Source organism: Cygnus atratus, chromosome 1 (assembly GCF_013377495.2).
Source record: "Cygnus atratus isolate AKBS03 ecotype Queensland, Australia chromosome 1, CAtr_DNAZoo_HiC_assembly, whole genome shotgun sequence".
In the NCBI taxonomy this organism is placed as follows: Eukaryota; Metazoa; Chordata; class Aves; order Anseriformes; family Anatidae; genus Cygnus; species Cygnus atratus.
The window spans coordinates 21,449,832-21,473,341 of NC_066362.1; the positions used below are offsets into that span (position 1 = coordinate 21,449,832).

Consider the following 23,510-nt stretch of genomic DNA (forward strand, 5'->3'; position numbering starts at 1 on the left):
CTGAACCCTTGTACCCTTGTACTGGTCTAAAAAATTTTAGAAAGTATATTTTATTTCACATACATATATTTACATTGGAGGAAATAACAACACTGAAAATACAACATTTACACATTCACAGATGTACAGTTCTGCACTCTCTCCCCTGTTAAGACTTGGCATTCATCTTCTCTTTGCAATAATGACAACATCAATTCTCAGTAGATCAAGCAACTGGCAGGTGTTACAAATTTTAAGACATATTGTTCTCTGCATGTGGTGCTGATATTCTTCAAGCTATTAGATGATGGGTTATTTCACTGGAGAAAAATGCTTCTTGCATGGCATTTACATAAGCTTCTATAAATTATAAGCATATAGGTTTATCTGTTTCAGCTTTACCATGCTATCAGTGATCCTTACTCTGAAGGTCTTAGTTATCTTTGTAGTAGTTATTAAAGTTAATTCGCAGTAGAAAGTCCTCCAAATGTGGCTGGTATCCTCTATTTACAAGCTTTGTTACCACTGGAAGAAAAACAAAAAATAAGCTTCAAATAAGATTAATATTCTAATGTCAGTCAGTATCCGTGCATTTTTGTTTAAGGAAAACAAACAAAAACCAGCCTACTGTTGAAATCTAAGGACAATGGATACAAATGTGTAATTTTGTGTAAGACAGGTCCAGTATCTCTTTCTGGAATTATAAAAAATTTCAAGTAAGATGCAAGAGGAAGATTACATGTTGGTTTTAAGTGAAACTGTATTGTTCCAATAAAGAATATGCTTTCTCCAAGCTGCTTTTACAACAAGATGGGATGTTCTTATCATAGTATCAGCTGACCAGGAAGCATGTTTAGGTCCTGTGGTGAACTCTGGGAGAGACGTTCTGCTGAGGTTTTCTTAGGCAAAGTCCAGTGTGAGAAAGGATATCAAACAAATTCCTAGGACAAATCCCTCAAATTCTATGAATAAACAAACTGACTGCTCTAAACATCCTTAGTAACAAAGCAAAGGAGGCAACTGAAACTTCCTAAGCTCGTAAACATCCCATGCACTAACATAAAAGGGAATCAGCAAGCAGCAGTAGCATGCAAGGAAGAAGGGAAGGTGTACAGTTAGAAGTCAGGGCCTGCACCAACGCCATTGAAGTCCAGACTACTTTGTATTGGCTTTCAATGGATACTGGATCGATGCATTGTGAAAGAGAGTACTTTACAATACACGGTGATTGAAAGAACAAGTGTAGATGAACAAGCACACATTGGTTTTGTAGTGCTAAATAAAGAGGGTGTAAAGAACTGGGTCACTCGGCAGGTTTCCTTACAGAGCGCTTTATTAATCTCTGTCCATGAAGCAACCATAGATCTCGTAGTATGGGCTTAGGTGGCTCCCAGAGGTGTTCTGACTTCCTGTTGAATTTGGAAGCAGCCATTCTAACTCATCCTGAAATATCTGTTTTTGGTCCTTTGACACCATTTTTGGACATCCTTAAAGAATAAGAAGGGCAGCTCATTTCCTGAAGAATATAATCTGACTAGTAAATATTCTAGAAAAATAGAACTAAGGAAACATTCCACTTCCTCCAGGAATTAAGGGGGTTCTAAAAGAAACCAAACCCCGTGAACTACCTTTGTACTCAGGGGAAGGACAAGTAACGTCTACTAAAAACATATGCAAGGTCTGAAAGAGAAATGGAAAGGAAAGATACATTTCTTCATATTATAGACTAAAATGACAGCAAGAAGAAATTTTATCATGTTAAAGGACAAAACATTTGACAATTGATCTGTGCAGTTAAGAAATACTTGCCTGGAGCATTGGATATAAGCTTCAAATACTGCAGGGAGGCTCTCTGAGGCTTAGTCTAACATGGGAGTCAGAACTTTCAAATCTCGTAACAACAGTAATATTCAGCTGATGCAGACAGATAAAGCTTAGAAGTAATTTTACTTATAACTATCTCTCATGGCTGCCAATAAAAAGTTCCAGAAGTCAATTCCAGAGGAAAGAGAAATGTAAGCACGTATATAGAGAGCTAAGTGCTAAATCTTTATTTTGCAAATTAGCAAAGATTTATGGTCAGTTTGGGGATATCTGTTAGACTCCGTGTGTGGACATTTTAATTGATGGATATGCAGACCTTTGCAGGTAACACAGATTTCATTTGGGAACTACATTTTCTAACACACAGTAAGTACACACATCTTCCTACTATACGCACCACGCTTCCAAAAGCTCTTAACGATAATTTTTTCAGTTGACTGTTTTCTTTTATCTTTGTCCCAGAAGTTACGCAATTTCTTACCTTTGAATAAGAAGTGGGAATAATACTTGAAGGTATTGTACGACTGCTGCATCAAACCAAAGTTGGGATGAACAGCCATCTGCTTCCCAGCATCAAAGCTCCACGACTGAGAGATCAGCTGGCTGCGGAACTTCAAAATGAGGCTGAAGATGCTATGTATAATGTTCATCACAGGGGCAGCCTTCTCGGTCAACAGACCTCTAACAAAACAAAAACAATGTTAAATGTAGCTGACATCATTTACGGGTCACAGGAAGAAACAAAAATGGAGTGACAATCCTTTACATTTCCTCTTTAGTTGCTTTAAAAAACAATAAATCCACAAGTCTGCAGCCAACTGCAACAGGGATTTTAAAAAGGGCCTAAGCATAGTTTGCTTGCTATTCCAAGAAACTGACACTTGCACTTTTGTATGTGATTTCTAGAATGACTTGCACGTTTGCAAAAGAGATATAAATATCATCTCTTTTGGTATTTGAAAATATATGCTGTCAGTTTCTTTGAACTCTAATCCCCTCTCATCCCATCACCCGGTATCCAAACAGCAACTTTAGGTAAGTTTTTCTTATTAAAATTAAAAAAAATATATGAAAGGACACGCGTTTCTTTTCTCGTCTGTAATTTCTGTTCTCTACCTTCTTTTTTCTCTGCCTCCCCACTATCATTCTAGTGTATATACTTTAAGAAGAAACCAAATAAGCTCTAGCTGCTCTCCTCCAACTCCCACCACCCTCCTTCCCCACGTACAGTAACCAAAGGGCTAAAAGCCTAAGATTCCTAAAAGAGAGGTCTCTCGCACTGCTTGTGAATCTGGACAGAGGCATCGAGTCACAGTTGTTCCTTCACGGTCTAGTCCTGGGCACTGCACGTGCATTAAAGGCATATTAAATGTACAGAGGAAGCATTTTACAGTCCTTAAGCCAGGATTACTTGTGCCCACTACTCGTGCAGAAGGGAAATAGCATTCATTTACAGAGGCTATGATAAGGGCGGGGGTGAGCAAAAACAGAATTGTGGCAAGAATGCCTTTAGTCTTCAGATTAGAGCTGTCCAACCTGGGTGGATTTGAGGCTTACAGCGACAGGGTGAACACGAGCTGGGGACAGCTCCAAGGAGTCTGGGGGACTAAGGATGGTTAGCTGAGGAAAAGCATCAACGTATGGATCTTGTTATGTGCCATGATGTTTATTTCCCTTCATAAGAAGGCTTCTACTCTAGGCAGTTTCATATATGAAGACTACTTATACAAAGACTTAGTAGTCTTCATAGTCAGAAGTCAGTTTTGCACACATACGCTAGGCCAAACAGATGGGTAGACTGGCAGCTCCATTAACTTAAATATTTGAAGTAAAAATAAGCGTGCTTGCTTGCCTGAAGATTGCTTTGTTGAGGTATTCAGCATGTGTTCTGTGAATTTCTTCCAAGTTGCCAACGGAAGACAGTTTGTTTCCAAATTCACACCACGTAACGTGAAGAATCTGATTAGCAATGTAACCTTGAATAACTTTCACAAAATGCTGCATTTCGTGTTTATACAGCTGGAGCTGTCGAAACTGAACAGAATTTGATGCGCGACTCACTAGAGCTGAAAATAAAAACAGAAATATATTATCATCAGGACCCACTGAGACCGTCTAAGCTCAGGATTCTTAAAGGAATGAATATTTCTATTAGTAGCGCCTGCTTAAAATGCCAAGGAAGTTTCTTTATTAAACTGTGACTTCTGAAGCTTGACGTAACTGCTTTAAATCATGTTTATCATAAATCGTCTAGCACAGAGTGCTAAAAGCATTTTAAACAGCACTTGTTATACTTACCAGTGCGTTTTAGGTGAAACCAAACATCCTTGAGAGTCCACACCATGTGCTTCAACTGGAGCAAAAAGGAGAAGATCTTGTTGTATTTGTTCATGCAGCTCTCCGTTATGACAATATTCAGAGGCCAGTCAACCTAAAAGAAATAACCGAGTGCTGATCGTACTGCATTTTCGTGCTAGAAATTATTGGAATATTTCAGAGCATTTCAGAGACATATAAATTAATGCATGTATATTCATAACGTAATGCGATGGCCAGGATAGGTAATTCCTGTAATTCCAATTACACAATTTTTGACTCCATTCTTAAAGGTATTCCATTATAGAATCATAGAATCATCGAATCATAGAATATCCTGAGTTGGAAGGGACCCATAAGGATCATCGAGTCCAACTCCTGGCACCACACAGGTCTACCCAAAAATTCAGACCATGTGGCTAAGTGCACAGTTCAAACGCTTCTTAAACTCTGACAGGCTTGAAGCCATTATTAAGAACATATTCAACCACAGTACCTAAGAACCACGGTATCATTACAGTACTACTGCTTTCTACACATTTTCTTACCTTGTACCTGAGCTCTAAGCAACTCAGAGCATCGGGCGCGTTAGGCTTGAACACTTCAGGAAGGTACTTGAGGGCAAAAGAAAGATTGGAAGCAAGCTGGGTGTCACCATGAAGACTGTACTGTAACGCTTTATTCAGGATAGAATTAAGAACCAGTGGATTCAGCAATTCACCAGGTGTTTGCCCCGATCCAAGCTATGGGAAGAAGAAATCCTAATTACACAGTATTAATAAAGAGTGTTGTCTCTTGAACACAGGTGAATTAAAGTGGTGACTGCCCTCCTTGCCCCACCATTCTGACTAGAAGGTTCTACTTCTGCAGCAGGGATGCACAAGCAGCTTATTGAAGAAACTTCTGAACTATTTTTGTCCACAGCATCAAGGTAATCTCATACCCGCACTGATTTCTTTTTGACATGCTGGACCGCAGTTTGCTGTGGTTTGGGAGCTGCGAAGCTTTCCTGCTGCAGGGAACGCAGCCTTCAGGCTTCAGTGGGGCAGCAAGCCAGGGAGAGGACTGGTGTTGGCTCTCTGACTCCAGTCTGCCCATCTCACCGACTCAGCACCCCCAGAGGCACACAAATCAAGCTATTCAGAGTCTAAACCCCAGAGTTCTCTCACTAGTTGGGAAAAGGATGTGTACATACCCTGGGATACAGGCATGTATCTGACTGATAACCAGATAAATTAACGCCGCCTATCCCTCCTACCTTGCTGCCTCCCCCTGAACACAGGGGTAAGTCACAAGAATGCAGTCTCATCAGAGAGCCCAGCACTCTCTTCAGATGCCCTCCCCTCTGCTCTATAGGGTATTTGTGGCAAGAGTTGGCATTTTACAACACAGGCCTTTGCACTGCATCTCAAGCAAGTTGCAACAGGCTCTTACAACTTTGCTGCCAGCAGATGGGAGTAGGCAGAGCAATAATGCAGCAGTTTTCACAGAAAACAGTGAAATTTCCTTCCCTAACTGTTAATCTGTCAAAGTTAGAAATTATTACTCTCAGTGTGCCAAAATTACTGGAGAATAGGAAACATTACTCTCTTCCTTAGGATCTGAGCAAAGATCTTTTGCCTCAGTCCTTATGAGCTTAAAAGGGACAAGCTAGCATTCTAATTCACACCATTCTCTTATTTCCATCCAAATGAATCCAGAGGACTTAAGCTAAAATAGACAACCGAAAAACAAATGTTAAGAAGACACAGCGAATACCTTCTCGAACAACAGGTCACTGAGTGACTGAGCAAACTCCCCGTCTTCCATTAATAAAAAATGTCTCAGTGCTTCAAAATGCTTCTCTACGTTCAGTTCCACAAAATAGTAATCAACTATTGCTTTGTTCACAAGAGAAACGCTAAGAATGAAAACACAGAAAAGGTATTATTTTTACAAGGAACTCCTTCTTACTGATAACATTCAGCTGTGGCTACTTCAGGCTAACGCTCCAGTACTTTGATATCCAAGACAGGATGACATTCACATAGGCCAAAAGAGAACGAGACAAAACTTATGATCAAAAATCTTTGTCCAGAATATGCCGGAATTAAAACCTACCACTTCGGAAAACTGGGTTTAAACTTTAAATCATGTAATTTGCTTACCAGGGACAGGCTAATTCTGCCAGCACACAGCTCAGACTTAACGTACTCTGCTTTGCTGAAAACATTCACCTGTATACACGTACCTCTCGTAGCCAATACGGATGTTTAAAACTAAGCTGGTGAATTAGACCTTTCTATATAGAACTTATATACCATCAGATAGATTTATAAGATGGTCCAACACATATGTGGTTTCCTTATATATACCAGCAGCAACAAGAACAACTTCTATTAAACTTCAAAACAGTCCTGAGGACAATGGAGTTCCCATAGAAACGTAAAATATATCCTACTCAATATGCACAAGCTTTCACATAAACGATTTTCTTTTGTTTCCTCATCTTTCACCTACCAAAGAAAGCACAAACCTTATAAATATTACACCACAATGCAAACTGCTGTAAAATCCAGCATTCTGATAGCAAACTCTTTCCCTCTAAGCCTTTGTATGTCAAAACAGACCTTCAATTTTTTAATTTACGCATAAAAATATATGTTTATGTTACTATTTATAATATAAATCTGAACGTTTTGGACACCCACTGGACCACTTCTGAAAGCAAAGAGAAAATTCAGGAAAACACATCTATGTGCAACTCTAGTCTCAAAAAAGAACTAATGAAGAATACTTCATGAAGTGTGAAGAATTAATCGGTATAATATGGATTCCATATTTCTAACAAGTACTCACTGAGAGACAAGTGGAGCAGTAATAGAACGTTTCATCAGCACTGGCAGGGACAGGAGCTCACTCAGCTGTACAGCCGTTTCATCTGTTGCTGACTGTACCATAGGGTCCACAGGAAAAGTGTATGATCTTGGTATCACATGATGCAGGAGATGGGAAACAGGTAGTTCTGCTAAATTTAAAAATATACAGACATTGTAAGTTATTATACTTAAGCGATGTGATGATCTGTTTCTATTAATCTCCACAAGCCCCTCTACATTAGAAAAACATAACGTGTCAACATGTATTTCTCATCTTTGTGCCTAGAAACAAATTGTTTAGCTGCTGCAGTTCATAATACTGATAATTTACTGGAAATTCAGATAGTTTTTCTGGCACTCAGCTTTCTTGCTCAAGTTTACTGCATCTTCCTCTTGATCTACTATTCCACGAGTTCTACTCACACATCAAATCGTAACTATCTTGGTATTTTTCAATACAATACTGATCCGATAAGGCTTTCAAATAAGCTTGTTCTTTCTTCCATGTATCTTCCTCTTCCTCATCCTTAGTTTCGGGCGCACTAGGTTCAGAAAGCACAGTTTCTTGAGGCCCAGTATCCGGTGGAACTGATTGTTCAGGTTCTTCTGCCTAAAAGAAAAAAAAAATGGAAAAATTACTCTTAGGAGAGCTGCTGGTTTTGTCTGTTCACACTTCATGTGTTCTTAGAGGTAATAGACTAGTTGTTCCATTTGAAAATAAGAGAGCTTACTTGCCAATACTGTTTTGATGTGCAAAACCCATACGGTATTACAATGATTAACAAATTACGACTGACTTACTACCTTAACTACCAGACCACTTAATCCTTTGTAGGAACAGGAAGTCTTCCGCACTACTAAGTTTGTTTCTTACCTGTACACGCTGTGAGGAATCTGGAGAAGGGTCCTTGCTGACCCCATCTGCAATTACTGTAATTACAAATAAAGACAATTACTCAGACCTGCTCATAGTACTTAGTTCATACTTCAGATCTGCTCCCAAAGTTGTTCAAAATTTCTCCAATGGCTATAGACTGTCATAAAACAGCCACATCAGTAGCAGTCCCTCCCCACAGTCCAACCCAGGCAGCTTTGTGCACGTTCTCTACCAAGGGTCACATGAGGTCCTGTTTCACGAAGTTTCAGGCCCTTTTTAAAAATTATTTTTATTTCTCTGTTTCTTTTATATAGGAGACAAGACTAAGTTAAATTCTTGCCTCCAAATTCTAACAGCATCTAAAAACATACACAAGGAATTAAGAAATAAGTACGCATTTTGAACATAAACATTTACAGTGATTTTTAAGACCTCTTCAATGCTGACTGAATAAATGTAATTTTATTTTACCTTCTTGTTTCTCTTCTGGTGTACATTCTTTTTTGTCATCTTCAGTACTAGCATCAGGAAAGACTGGACTACTGTCAGATGACTGTGACTGTGGTGAAATCTTTTCCTTAGCTTGTGATGTTTTTCCTTCCTTTCTACTCGCTTCAGCAGGAGATAATTCTTCATTGTACAGAAGCAGCTGAACTGTTGAGTCAGATGAAGGGCCAGAAATGGTTTTACGATGAGGTATCGGATCATCTTCTGTAGATGGAGCCCACTTCCCTATCTGGATACTTGACTGGGATGCATGACCAAACGGGCTCCAACGAGATTTCGAAGGCTCTGTATCCGAAACCAGTTCTCCAATTTTGATGTGTGACTGTGAGGCATGCCCGTGGATGTTCCAGCGAGGTCTGGCTGAGACAACCTCTGACACGTTTTCACCAATCTTAATATTGGCATCAGATGCATGGCCGTGGATGTTCCACCGAGGCCTTGCAGGAGCTACATTTGACACATACTCACCAATCTTAATATTGGCTTCTGAAGCATGTCCATGAATGCTCCACCTAGGTCTTGAGAGCTCTACCTCTGAAGCATATTCCCCAATTTTAATATGAGCTTCAGAAACATGTCCATGAATATTCCACCGGGGTCGGCTAGACTCAACTTCAGGAGTGTAGCTGCTGATTTTTATATGGGAGTCGGAAGAATGCCCGTAAGGATTTGAACGTGGCTGGTAAGTGTCCACCTGAGGCACATATTCTCCCACTCTAATGTTGGCATCAGATGCATGTCCGTGGATATTCCACCGAGGCCTTCTATACTCCACGTCAAACACATTTTCTCCGACTCTAACGTGTCCCTGCCAAGCAGCAGATGGCCTGAGGACTGTATTAAAATCATACTCGTTTTGCTGATGTACTGGTGTATTGTCTTCTCCTTCCAGTGCTCCGCTCAAGACAGGCTGATTTTCATTTAATTGAGAAGTCTCAGAGAGATCCGAGTTAATATTTCGAAATGCTTCATCTAGTAAAGATCCTTGCACGCTAATGGCAATGGGTTGTTCCTCTTGTGGCTTTGATAAGAAATCTTCTATATTCACATTGGATTCAGGTGAGGAATCAGCACCGTATAGAGGGCTGCATGCTTGCTCTGAACTTTGGGGATTGCTTTCAGACCCTGCAGCTTTAGGCTGAAAATGCTGACCAGCATTATTATTTGTCACCTGTGGCATGGTCAATGTTTTGTCAGTAGAAGTAACATATTCCAGTCCAGGCTCAGAACCTTTTCTGTCAGCTTGCTCACTAGAATGCAGAGGTTTCACAGGTGATACCTAAAAGAGAAATGATTATTTCACTGTATGGCTAACCACATAATCAAGCTACTTACTACTTACTTACTACTTACTTTACTTACTAAAGGTACCACTTTATTACATGTGAGATTTTAAATTTTCCAATTTTTCACATGTATTACAAATACTGTGGTAACTACTCACCCTGCTGCTGTAATGAACCTTCGGTTTACTGAATGGAACTGAACTACGAAATGAACTCCCCGAGGGAAACCTGCAAAGCCTACCTGGAGTTTATGTAAGCAAATAAACTCACTTGTGAATGTGGATCTTCCACAATGGTGTTTCTTTCTAAAGCCAACTGGCACTGTTTATAAGGAATAATATCTAATTTTCTCCTGTAGTTTCCATCTGGAAGTTTTTCTAGCATTTCCTGTAAGTAAAAATGACAAAACAAAGGTCTTACAATGTACCAAGTACTACATTTTCTACAGAACATTTCTTTAAATCTTTTCAGAAAATACCTCGATGCGTTTTTGATCTTCCAATAGAAACTTAATACGGGCTGTTTCCAACTTGTGTCGCTGGATTTTCCACAAAGCTCTTTGTTCCCTACGGGCTGCATCTTCAGAAAGTTTGCTATAGTGGTCAATCAATTCTTGCCTAAATGAAAGTAAAAACAAAGTTAAGTTACAGATTTCCACAAACTAATTTTCCTCTTCCTCTGAAGAATAAGCCCCTTTGGAACTTCAGAACTGAGAATTAAATTTTTAACAGTAAAACACAGAGGCTTCATTTACAGAGCAGTAACAAGAGGAGAGAACAGGACTGTATTCTTAGCATATATGTGTTCCTATAACTATGCTAGTATGTCACTCTTTTTTTTTTTTTTTTTTTTAAGTATTTTTGGATCTAACAGTATAAAATGAAATAAAACTAGATATATAACAAAAGCAAACCAAATAATTAATTATCAGTGTAAACTTACCTCTGTCTGCTTTTTACTTCTGCTCTGAGACATACATGTGACCATTTCTGCTGTGGGCTTACCTTTTAATTCTAAGATGTAGCTAATGTTTTTCTTCAACCTCACAACAAAAAACAGACTGGACAGGATTGGCACAAATCAGTGGGTCCCAAACTCTTGAACTGCTAAACTATACTAAATCATAAACTTGCTCATAGATCACAAAAAATCCTTGCATCCATCTCTTAACTGCAAACATTACCCTTGTAGGGCAATGTCTGGGAACTGCTAATGCCATAAATTGCAAAATAAAGTATTTTTTTCTGAGGTCTTTATGATGCTTTCGGAGTATCTAAGCTTGGGAAGACTAGTAAGATACAGTTACCTTGCTTTTTTTTCCAGTTCCTCTTCTAAAGCTTTCAGTCTTCTTTCTCTCTCTCTGAGCTCTCGGGCATAGCTGAAATCATCATCAATCTCCTCTTGTTTTATTGCAAGGCGACGCTGCATAAATATTTAAAACCTTTAAAAGCCACTCTCAATACCAGCTGTGATGTATGCATCTGCACAAAGTTCTTATTTGCACCTCGTGAGCTATCCATTCAACTTAAATACTGTAATTCAAAATAACCTTTCAATGATTTGTCTAAGAAATTCACTTAGCCTTTAGAAATACCTCCTGGTCTTTTGCAAATTGCTCCTTCAACTTCAGAAACTGTTCGCGTTTCTTTGCATCCAAAGCCATTCGTTCTGATATTTGTCGATCTGTATTTCAATAAAGATACTGTTATTTTACATTAACAGACCCACTAGGACACAGGAACACATGAAACTCCATCACAGCTTACCATTAATGGCTTTCAGTACTTTGCTAGCACTTTCTCGAGCATGAACAATTAACTCTTGTTTGGCTATTTCCATGCGCAAATCCTAAAAAAAATAAAAATCAACCAACTGAAAAAAAAAATCAACAGGTAGAGATATTTCTATTATTTTAGACTTGAAAATACACTGCTGCTAGGACAGAAGCACACTTTAAAATTAATTCATGATTACAGTACCCAAATATGAATCCAGCAATTCCTTAAAATGAAAGTATATAATCAGTTAAAATTATTACTGAAAGCTTATTAATCTCTAGACCTTACATCAAACCAAATCAATCCAATACACATAAACATTGATGCAATATGAAAGACAGAACTAAAAGTGTCCTGACAAAATGATTAGCCATGCAAATTATAAAAGGAGTATTATCTGAACACTAATTAGCTTGTTGCATTTGTTAAATTAGAATCTAACAGTATTTTCAGTGCTTTTCAGCAGCAAGGCAAATCTCTTGCTGCAAAGAACTAAGATGGAATTCCAAGCCTCCTTGAAAATATGAAAATACTGAGAAATAACAACACACTGCCTCATGTTTTATAAGTTGTCTTAGAAGATTATTTGCTGCACTAACAGTTCAAACAGCAATTGGCCAATGAGAAAATTATGACCATGAATATAAATCCTTTCAAAGTTACAACATAAAATGAAGAATGAGTATTCAAGAAAAGAAATCCCAACAATCAGGTCTTTATTTTTTCATTCATTTACCTTTTCCTCCTTGCTTATAGAACTGTATCGGGCAATTCTTTCCATTCGACCTACGTACACTGCACAATCTCTCTCTATTTCTTTCAGCTCCTCAAGTGAAAAAATAACTGAGATTCGGGGAACAGGTATATCTGACCAACATATATAATGCTGAAAAACAAAGAGAAATTTACTTTTAAATACATGTTTAAAATTGCAAAATGTTAGATTATGAGCTCATATTACAATTTTTCTTTTAAACTTAACAATGCTTAAAGATACTGATACAACCTTCCACAGAAGATATACATTCTAATAATATCTAATAATAATATCACTTATAATCCCCACAGATCCCCACCTAATAGGGACTGTCTGGAATGTAACTAACACCTACAGGAGTGAGCTCTACACAAGACATGACTCTTAAAAGTATCACCAGTGCACATCAGAGTACCTGTTCTCTAAGCTAAGTAGCATAATTCTTCTCTTCCACCTCACCCTCCCTGAATCTCTGAAGCTATTTTATTTGGTGAAGAAAACTGATCGGTAAGCTTTACAAAAACAGTGTGCAAGCATGCTCGCACTCTTTTCCCCAATCTATTGCTACAGACCAGAAGATAGGATGCCCAGTGTTAGCATAAGCAAAATGAAAAAACAACTGTTCAGGGTGTTATCATAGAACGGGATGAAATATGACTGGCATTCTTCACACAGATGGAAGACGATTGAACCTGGGTTCCCCAAATCCTGGGGGAAGGATTGATCAAAATACTGCGTTAGTGACCAACAAAGCTGTCATTTATGATGGAAATGATTGCTGAGAGTTTTGCAAAGAGCCTGGTACTATTGGAGCACCTGAGTCATGGTTTGAGAATGCTTATCAGAGCAGACTTAGGAGAACTAGCAGAGGGGCATCTCACTTGAGATATTAGGCTTATGACTGATATCTGATATTGAGCTGCCCAGCTCTGACAAGACCGGGCTGCTCTGACCTTAAAAGAAAGAGAACACTTTTTACTTGGGAAAGAATGCCTACAGATTTCAGACACCTCAGTGGTTGTTTCACTGGTACACACGCACAGAAAAGAGTGAAGACAAAAAGTACTTTAACATGTTCTTCTTACCAAGTATAAAACTTGTTCTGCAAGACACAAATAAACAACTATTTAAGCTCTTTTTGGAAAGGTAGTGGTAGAGATGAAATACAAGAGCTATGCAGAACTGAGTCAAGACCTAGTAACTAAGGTATCTTGAGTAAAAAATGGAAGGCACTTGCTTGGAAGCCTACATCACTCCTGCTTTTACAACGGAAAACAAGAAATCTAGCCTGTGCATTGTATATGATAAATCTGATGCTGTTAAAAATGTGTATTTCTGTAGTTCAGATATTAGCAAGCAGAGTGGATAATCAGATCACAAATACTTGAGAACAAATACTCGACTTTCATGAATCAACCTCTTGCTTATGCAGTACCATTTACCAATACAGGAATAACCTTGCTAAAAACCTAGCGAAAGTACTCTAAAGAGACGTGATTGTTTCAATATAATAGGAAAGAACTAAACCAATACTTACCCTAGGACAACACAATTTCAGCAAGTTTATGGTTTTTCCACATATGTATACATCATTAGCAATATGTTTAAGAAATACTGGGACACAATCTTCTACTTCTTTTGAAATCAAGACATAACCGTGAGTCCAGTAATGTTTATCTGCATATCAAAATATATGTATATATAAATTTTTAATAATTTAATTAACGGCAAAATTGCTGTACATTAGAAATGTTCTGTATGCATACCATACCTCTGAAACAAAGATAATCCTCATTCACCTGGATCATAAATTCTCCATAAACATCTCTGAATACACCACTGTATACCCAATCATAGATAAATCTAAAAGAAATACAATTAAACAATATTGAAAATCAATCCTCTTGCCTTCTCATCTTTATTATGACCAAATAATAAGTATATTCTTTAAAACATCAAAGCACACAAGCTACAGACAGGATAAAAAAAAGCAATTAAGTGCTGTCACACTGATATTTAAAGATATATACAGGACTGTGTGTATACAGGACATTTTTCTTAAAAGAAACCAACTTTATATAGAATATTTCACTGATAATTAGTTAAAAACAAAGAACGCTGCCCTAGTTATTCCTGTATGTAAATTTATTAAGTATATATTAAAAAGCTCCAGTCACATCAGTGACACACACTTCAGTCTCATCAAAAGAGTACAGAGAGAGCAAGAAGCAGGACAGACTTATTTTAAAGAGATGTGGTGGGAAGAAACTGAAAGGGTATAAAACAAAGATACAATACCAAGCACTTTTTCTCTGGACCTAGAGACATTTTTAATATGTGAGCAATAATGAGAACACCTATTTTAGGATATTCTTGCTTTTTCGTATTTGCTCTGTGCAATACCAAACTTTTAAAGAAATAAAAAAGCAATTACCTGAAGCTATAGATAAAAAGGTTCAGAGCACCTTGAAGTTAATCTTCTCTTTTCTTAATAGTTCCTACACTAACATCATTTCTAGAAGCTGGGCCAGGGAAACAACAGGAAACCTTTAGTGCAGGAACCACAGTTCAATTTTAAGGTATTACGTAAAAAGAACTTTTCATGTATTAGAACTGACGTTTCTATTATCTATTGGAGCAACAACTTCTATCAGTTAATTTCTTTCAGGTTGATAAAGGAGTGAGATAACACTTTCTTCAGAGGATGGATGCCTCCTTCCATGGCAGCCCTGATAGTCTATGATTGATGTTTTGATAAAGATCTGCAACAAATTCAGGAGTCAGTGCTGTACATAACTATGTATTAGTACACGTAATTTCACATTTTTCAGGTTCCTAGTGATGCCATGACATCCTGCCCTTGGTATTTCAGAAACCTGACTGCATGCTGTAAGTTGCAGGGCAGAAGCTGTTTCAATAAATCTCCTGTTAAATTGAGAAAATCTGAAATTAAATTTCTCTTAAGAATATTTTAAGTTAAAGGAAGACAAACTAAGAAGGGTGTTCATGTTCTAATTTTCAGTTTAGAACATTTTGACAGATTTTGTTTTTCTTTTTAATATTATTGTATTTATTAAGTATCATAAACTGATGATGGACTACAGCTGTAATTCCTGTAAATAGCTATTTAAAAAAAATCAGTAGTGTCTTTTCAGAAGTATATAAAATAATGATTTCTAAATTGATGTGTAGTGCATAACAAAACCGTGCCAATCCAAGGAACTCTACTTCCTACTGTTAGTTAGTTATATCTACTTAATGAAAAATATTATTTTTTATCATTATTATTTTTAATTATTATTTTTGTGCTTACTGAAAAGCTCATAAACACAGTGGAAATAAGCATGAACTTTCCTAGTTTGCAAAACACCAAGAGAAATGCATCATTTACCAATTTCAGCATTTTACATAAAACCCATATGTTGTTACTGAGCTGGAAAAGAGAGGGAAAGAAGCATTCAGCAAAATGAATGGATCTGAATACGAAATTTAGCAGATACAGTCATATCTTATATTTTGTCTGAAAATGTTAAAAGCAGTTGTTAGCAGTTAGCAGAGTTGCTGACCATATTGCAGTTCAAAATTGCGCTTAAACACAGCTAGGCACAGAACAGCGTGGACGTACCTTGTGTACGGTTCACAACTCGTCTTCAACAAAGACAGAAGAACCGGATAATGCTCATTGCTACAGTTGTTGAGAGCCTCTTTGTACAGATATGAAAGCAATTTCACACCCTAAAAAAAAGAAAAAAATATTCTAATATTAGATGACAAATTCCACTACAACTTTAATAGCAAAAGATTGCTGAATCCATACCTTTAGATCTGTTTCACTAGACAGAGAAGTCTGGATTCACCTTCCTTTGGATCATAACTGCAGTTATGATGACTTTATCTGAGCTAGGTAACTCACTGTCACTTCAAACATACCTGTTTCTCTCCGGTGACTATAGAGTTGGATTCATTTGATTTGCTACAAACGTCTCCTTTAGGATGAAATCAAATGCACTCTAAGGCTTATTTAGGGTCCTTTTCTTACTTCAGGATTTGACAATACAGGACAAACTTCCAAATCTTTTAAATACTGGAGAAAAGACCCCAACATTCTAAGTAGAGGCTCAAGGTCATATATTTGGTAGTGTACAGACTAAGTATTTTATGTAAAATCCTACCTATTTTTGAAAAACATTGTCATTATTGTAACCAGAACAAAACATAAAAACATCAAATCAATGATTACCGTAGGGAATGAAGCACCAGCTCCGCCATTGATCCCCAGTGTTGTTGTTCCTATGCCACAAAGTTCAGCTAGATATCTATAAAAAACATCAAAGCATATATAAGAAATTCAGTCAGAAGACTCTGAGATCACAGTGATGTGAACTTTGCTATAGCTGAGTATCATACAACCCTATGGTTTCATCTGAATGATAAAAGGGATAACAAAGAAATCAAATGTAAGACTTTACATGTTTTTCCTAGTACATTCAGGGATATAAAGAAGTCTTCCTGTGAAAATGCAGGAAAAATACTGAGAGACTATGTAAGAATATTTCATATTGTCTCTTACAGTATACAAGAAAGAATAGATTGTATTTTTTCTTCTATGAAAAGCTCAAATATTTAATGTTATTCTCTTACCTCAGCTGACGACCTAATTTTCTGAAGAGAAAGCTGATTGTTAGAAGACTTAAAGTAGGAGGCGTTGACAGAACACAGGCTCGGTAATATTGAAGATACTTTCTCAGACCACTTGTGAAAGCCTAGTATCAATAGAAAATATTTACAAAGTCTTTCTGTTAAAGTTGGTGACAGCCTACTTTTATCTCGCATCAATTGTATCAGCAGGAAAACAAACCTTTAATAAAATATTTTGTGTGTGAAGGTGAGAGGGACTTGTATACAAAGGAAAGGGTCCACACAACTTCAGACACTCCAACTAGCCAGATGACTCCTTTATACTCTTTCTACATCCAGTGCACAGATGTAGTGTGCCTGGGAACAGTACAATAGAGCCTCTTGGTTCATCTTCACAGAATTGCCCTTTTGAAGAGCTTCCCATTCTCTAACAGCTCTACGGTGAACCTAGGGAAACCTGTTTCCTTACTTCCATGCCTAGACTGGATAATGGAAAAAATCTCCTCTAAAATGTCTAACTCTTTCTAGCACGACTAGGAATTGCATATGACTTTTTAATTCAGTTTCTATTAGCATAACTGCAAATCAAGCATTAAGAAGGCATACATTTTCATAACTAATCCTAGATGAATTCCCTGCCTTAGAAAGAGATGAATTCGATTGATACCACACAGTGTGCATCCAGCTCAGCATAAGATACAGAGGGCTGACATGGAAAATTTGCACTTAATTCTGAGCTAAGAAAAAGTAATTAAAGCTATTAAAAATCACGTTTCTCTATTTCAGTTTCAAAGTATACTTATAATACATATTATATATATACACACACATACTGTATTAAGAAAGCTATTGTATTTTAAATTTGTATGTTTTAATGTATAAATATTTCTAAAATGTCTAAAAATTATATCCCTTTAGATTTCGACAAAACAACATGATTAAACAAATCATACTACAGGTAATGTAGCTCTTTTATCTGTTGTTTCAGTGCAGGCAAACCCTAAGTGCCCACAGCTCTGATTTAAACAGGGCTTCACAATGGCACTGTTCATTGCTGACCTGGGATGAGTAAATATAAATACTTGTACTGAAAATGCTTTATAGTTTTGCAGAAAGCAGAAATTCCAGCCTTACATGAAATCAAAGTTGCCTTCTCAACCTAAAATAAGTGGCCCATTAAATCTAAATGATTTAAGACAATCGTGCTACCTGAAACACAAGCCCTTTGTTGTATGACGAATCCAGGACTGGCTGAAGAGAGAAACGACTTAGCCGCGTGTAATAGGTTCCATATTCTGCAACTTCCGAGAGCAGGTTGTGCATCGTCTCCGGCGACGTTCCAGATACATAGACTCCCTCCTTTATCACAAATGTCTGGGCTGCCTAAAAGGAAACAAGGAGAAATAAAAAACCAAACAGCTTCAAATATTTCACAGCTGTATTCTGATTTAAAATAGCAAACATTTACATACCTAAATATGTATGCAGACACATTTTCAGTTTAGATACTCTGGTGACTCAGAGTACATATCTAGGACAATGTGATAAGCATATTAAATTGTAGCAAAAATTTTAAGAGCATGAATGATATTTTCAAATATACAGAATAAGACTCCTTTCCCCATTTCTTAATGAAAACCCAATCTACAAAACTATTTATGCTTCTAATTTCAATAATTCATAAACCTATTTTCACTTAGAGAATGACAAATATCTTCTGCCTTTTGCAATAAATCATAATTGCAATATATAAATACAACCTTACTGCAATTAGGTCACATTCAACTTTTTAGCAGTATCCACAATTTCAAGATCTCAAAAGAAATACATGTATTGAAGAGGAAATATTTACAAAAAGAAATACATGCAACTAAGACGTGTAGTTAAAAACCTTCCATACCTGATTGAGTGAAAATGTAGCAGATACCACACCAATGAGGACATTCAAGACATCCTTAACCAGTTCAGGTTCTTTCATTAGCACAAGTTGTGGAAGCTGTAGCACTGTGTTACTAACCAGCTGCAATTCCCCTTCTCGAAGTTTGTAAAATTTGTCAAAAGCTTCTCTCCCAGCCTCAGTAAGGTACGGTTCTTCTTTTTTACCAGGTGGACTGTCAGAGTAAATGAAACATTAAGAGGTGACTACATGAGAAGAAAGAAATGTATCTCCTAAAAATAAATTAATAAATTAAAAAGGGCATTTCACAATTTTACGCAGCCAGTAATGCGTACTGACTACAGAAAAGGTTACTAGTAACATATTACATTGTCAAAGGAATGTTCATGCAGTCAATGAAACCATAGCCTTAACTCAAGACAATGAAGAAACTGGCAGATAATTTGAACATCATTTCAGAAACAGAGACCTTGCCAGAGAATTTCCAGCTTTGTTTGTGGCTTTCCCTGCTGCAGTCTCCTTATCAGGAAAATGAGAGCAATATGCTCAGAATACTATAATGACTTGTATGAGCACGTTTTACCTCTTCCCTGTGAGGATTACCATTCTCTCCACAACAAATTTTCTTGCCAGTTCCAGTTCTTCCTAAAATTCCAAGTTCTAATAGTATTTATTACACGAAAGCTTCAGGTATCTGGTCTATATTTGACCCTAAGACCCTTAAAATCTAAACGGTAACAAGAAAAACTGTCTTTTACTCTGAGCAAAGCCAGAGTGTGCTATGGTGGCTTTGAAAAATCAGGGAACAGAAATGAGCTTCTTGAGCTCAGAGTGGAAAAAACACAGCATGGCATTGCGACAGATGCATCACTAGACTATTACTTAAAATTTCAGAAAACATACAGAACAAATCGCTCGTAGTAGCAGGCACACTACTGTTCAGCAGAAATGTAAGAAAGATATTTGCTGGATCTATTTATTTTTTAGGGAAGCTAGGAAGCTTTTAACAGGACTTCCTAGAACATTCTTTCAGGAGATGCATCTTCCATCCAACGGGCAAAAGAACTACAGGTCTAACATTACCACCAGGACATCAGTTACCATGATTTCTTTTGGTTACAGACAAAAGAAAAAGGAACACAATACTGGGGAATAGGGGGTTCATTCTTCTAGCACTCTACAACTAGCATTTTTCTTTAGAAATTGAAAATATAAAATCATTTGAGAATGAAATAAATTGCATAGCACATAGTCAGATTAGTTAGGAAAATGTTGCCTTTCACATAGTCAGCAAGTGTCCCTGTAAGCCCTTCAGTGTTTTTGACAAAATCTCTTCCTATAAAACAGCTGAAACTTAGGAACTAGTTTGTGGAAATTGCATTACTCTCAGTCATTATTGCAATATATTGAATTCTGTCCATTAAATACACAATTTTCCTGTTGTGTATTTAATTCCTCTACTGAGGTCATTTGGAATTAAGATGAAATGCACTTTCATACATTTGCATAAGATGCACAGGAAGTTTGCCAATAACATCAGACACGTACTACCCAATTCTTTCCCAGCATCTTCGTTTGCTCGGTCCGTAGGTAAGCACTGCATCCCACAAGTCTATGTCTGGAGTCATGCTTGGCTCTGACTGAGAATCGGGAGTCAGATTGGATGCTGACTGGAATCCCTCATCTTCTGACTGGTCTATGCTTTGAGGAACCTGCCAGAGAGAGTTCAAGTTTTGTATGTGAAAAGATATTACTGGAGAAATATATGCTAATAACGAAGATGTTTTGCTATCATTTGTGATCAAGAGACTCAACATAGCTCAATCAGTGCCCACCCACCCCTTTATATCTATTTTAAATTTCTCCTGTACGCACTCCTTCATTTGTTATGTTTCTACAGGTACCAATATCTACACACAAAATGGCAACGACATCAAAATAATACACCAAGTTTGCTGATATTAAAATTAAAATTTACTCCTTTGGTAAGCTTATAGTTCTACAAATTGAGAATCTCAGCTCTTGGATATTCAACAATATGTAACACTAATTAAACAGTACTGCTCAGAATGTCTTTTAAACAGGTTATTAAAGCCCTAATTCTTCAAATTTGTACACATTTTGCTCAGTATAACGAACATAGTTGGTTCTCTTATGCTTATTCATATGCAGAAAATCTGCACGTGTTCAAACACTTATATGCCACATCCTCAACAGTTGTATGTGCAGAATAGTCCCCAGTTTTAGTAAAAGATTATCACAATTACATCCGCAGAAACACAGCGTGTTCTTCAGGAAATCTCAAACCCTGCAGTCTGATGGAAAGAGTACAACACTCATTAAAAAAATTCTGCCTTCCTTCAGTGATGACTTGCATCCATATGTGTACAGGGGATTTCTTTTTTAATGTGTCTGCATTTGAGTTTCAGTTAAGACCTTGAGTTAAGGGAATTGCAAGAGCTATCCGTATGCTAAATAGAGCAAACAAAACATGGATTAAAAAGAGAAATACTAAAAACCTTACCAGCACAGTAAAAAACAGAAAGAAGGGGAAAAAAGTATATTTATCTAATACCTCTATGAGAATATAGAGTAGCAAAAATGAATAGAATGGACAAAAAAAAGATAAAGCAGAAACTGTACACAATGAAAAGGTCAAAGGACAGCAGGACCCTGGAGGTTTTATGAAATATAGTAACTGACAAAAATGGTTTAGGATACAACAAGCCAAGAAGAAAATACAAGAAGTTAGGTCACATAAGCACATACATTCAGACAGGAATGCTTAAGCAGTCAGGCTGAACGGTAACAGACAAGTGACAACGCAAAGGAGTTCAATATACAAAGCAGGCAAAAATCTAAGCAAAAGATTACTAGGGTGGGGAAGGCACAGGTACAGCTGATGGCTTAATGTCATACAGCCTATAGACATATGACTTTATGCTTCAGCTTAAATTCCAACACTGTCACGTTTCTACCACACACGAAATTACCACCTGTATTTTAAAAAGACAGTTTCAAAATGGCCTATTGAAAGCATGCATACACTCTGAGTCCAAAACAAATGATCCCATACTTTAATTGCAAGTCCAGACAAATCTGCATTGTCAGGCACTGGCGGCAAATCCAACTTGATGTCCATATCATACGTACGGCTGTGGACAAGAGCGCCGAAGAGCGAGACACGCGTTTCTCTCTCAAACTTGTCACCAGCAGGATAGTTCTGGGAGAACAAGCCTATGGCAGGGAGTCCAGTTCCAGGAGCAGCCTCCATTATCTGAAGCGTCTTCTGAATCGTGTCATTGAACTGACATTCTTCGCTTGTTATTAGAGATTGTATATCAGCTTCAAACACACTTACATCGTAATAATCATAACCCTGATACTTGACGTTTCTCCCAACATATTTGTTGTTTAGGAAATAGTCCTTTTTTTGTGGTACGAGCTGAGGAGGACCTGTCCCAGCAAGCTGCACGAGGAGATCCAAGACAGAATTAACTTCAGTAAACGGTAAGCAATCTGCTGTTTCCAGCTCCTCCACGAGACTCTCCAGTCTGTCTGCCTGAGCACCTAGGCCACCAACTCTCAGGTTGAAAGACAGCATCAAAATTTTGTTTTTCACGGGAAGCCTGGAAATGTTGGATTGCAGCTTACGAGCCTCGTCTTGAAAAAGGTTCATGAAGAGGGCATTATATGCAACCCTTTTCAGATTTTGCTTAGCCTTCCTCTTGCTGATCTTCCGCCTGCCCAGGTGGACCTTCCACGGTAAACCTGCCAAGTGTGCTTCACACAAGTCACTGAACAGCTGCGTAATGCTCTCCATTTCCACCCCAGCTGCCAGGCTACAGCAACTACAGTCCAACACCGGCGCTCTGGTTTCATGTGAAGACCTGGAAAACATCAGGAAAGAATGGAGACGTTTGTGACACACATACGAGAAACTGGCGAGTATGCTTTAACTGAAACAAAATGAGAAAGAAGAACACCGACCCAGTTCGTATTTAGGACACGAGCTATAAAAAAACCGCTACGAGTGGTCACAAACACAACGGGCCCCGGCGCGCACCTGAGGGCCTCGCCCCCCCCCAGCCTCTCCCGGCCGCTTGGCCGAGAGCAGCCCCGCAGCCCTCGCTCCCCTCCCGTACCTGCGCCGGGCTCCACCGCGGCTCCAGGCTCCGGCACCGGCACCGGGACGTCAAAGGGACGTCACGGGGATGCGACGGGAGGCGGTGGTGCTGAGGCGGCCGCCCTGGGGCGGGACGGGGCGGTGCTGAGGCGGCCATGAGGCGGGATCGGCCATGAGGCGGGAACCCTGAGGGGGCAGCCATGAGGCGGCCCCGGCGCCGCTCCGCACGGGGACGTTCTGGGGGATCTGCACCGCTTTCCCCGTTCCTGCTACACCCCCGGGGCGGTCGCACCCCCAGGAGGAATCATTGAGTCATTTAGGTTGGAAAAGCCCTCCAAGATTATCTGGTCCAACCATCCCCCGATTACCGATGTCACCCACTAAACCATGTCCCTGAGCACCATGTCCAACAACCCCAGGGATGGGGACCCCACCACCTCCCTGGGCAACCCATTCCAACCCTTGACTGCCCTTTCTGAGAAGAAATGTCTTCTCATTTCCAACCTGAACCTCCCCTGGCACAACTTGAGGCCATTCCCTCTAGTCCTATCACTAGTTACCTGTGAGACGATGGGGGTTAGCTGGGGTCTGGGCCCCAGCCGCGGAACGCAATGACTCTAGGCGCAGCTTTCTAGCAGTAGTGGCAGCCTAGGTCTATGAAAATACA

At 38.5% G+C, this 23,510-nt stretch overlaps 1 protein-coding gene across 3 annotated transcripts; it reads right to left on the reverse strand.

Moving 5' to 3' along the window:
* TUBGCP6 (tubulin gamma complex associated protein 6) lies at nt 1-23,494 on the reverse strand. Of its 3 annotated transcripts, none has more exons than XM_050709098.1 (26): nt 22,863-22,951; nt 21,794-22,607; nt 20,266-20,429; nt 18,721-18,931; nt 18,030-18,203; nt 16,824-16,945; nt 16,423-16,498; nt 15,808-15,917; nt 13,954-14,045; nt 13,720-13,859; nt 12,162-12,311; nt 11,414-11,495; nt 11,242-11,330; nt 10,954-11,069; nt 10,126-10,264; nt 9,918-10,034; nt 8,326-9,640; nt 7,852-7,907; nt 7,401-7,587; nt 6,958-7,126; nt 5,878-6,019; nt 4,668-4,862; nt 4,102-4,234; nt 3,656-3,869; nt 2,285-2,484; nt 1-504 (listed from the first exon to the last, which is right to left on the reverse strand). In XM_050709098.1, the coding sequence occupies exons 2-26, from the start codon at nt 22,538-22,540 to the stop codon at nt 413-415; spliced, it is 5,232 nt and encodes a 1,743-aa protein (XP_050565055.1). In that variant the 5' UTR covers nt 22,541-22,607; nt 22,863-22,951; the 3' UTR covers nt 1-412. The 3 variants fall into 3 exon arrangements, with proteins under 3 accessions (XP_050565055.1, XP_050565062.1, XP_035415218.1); XM_035559325.2 differs by lacking the exon at nt 22,863-22,951 and adding an exon at nt 23,404-23,494 and having other exon boundaries at nt 45-504; XM_050709105.1 differs by lacking the exon at nt 20,266-20,429 and having other exon boundaries at nt 21-504; nt 22,863-22,926.
* Between the last annotated feature and the right edge of the window lie 16 nt (nt 23,495-23,510).

Coding starts and splice junctions, on each gene's coding strand:
- TUBGCP6 (XM_050709098.1), bottom strand. CDS start 22,540: ATGGAGAGCATTACGCAGCTGTTCAGTGACTTGTGTGAAGCACACTTG. Junction 18,932..20,265: donor TGCTGGGAAAGAATTGGGTA/GTACGTGTCTGA, acceptor TTACTCTGACAG/TCCACCTGGTAAAAAAGAAG. Junction 13,860..13,953: donor GGATTATCTTTGTTTCAGAG/GTATGGTATGCA, acceptor TTTGATATGCAG/ATAAACATTACTGGACTCAC.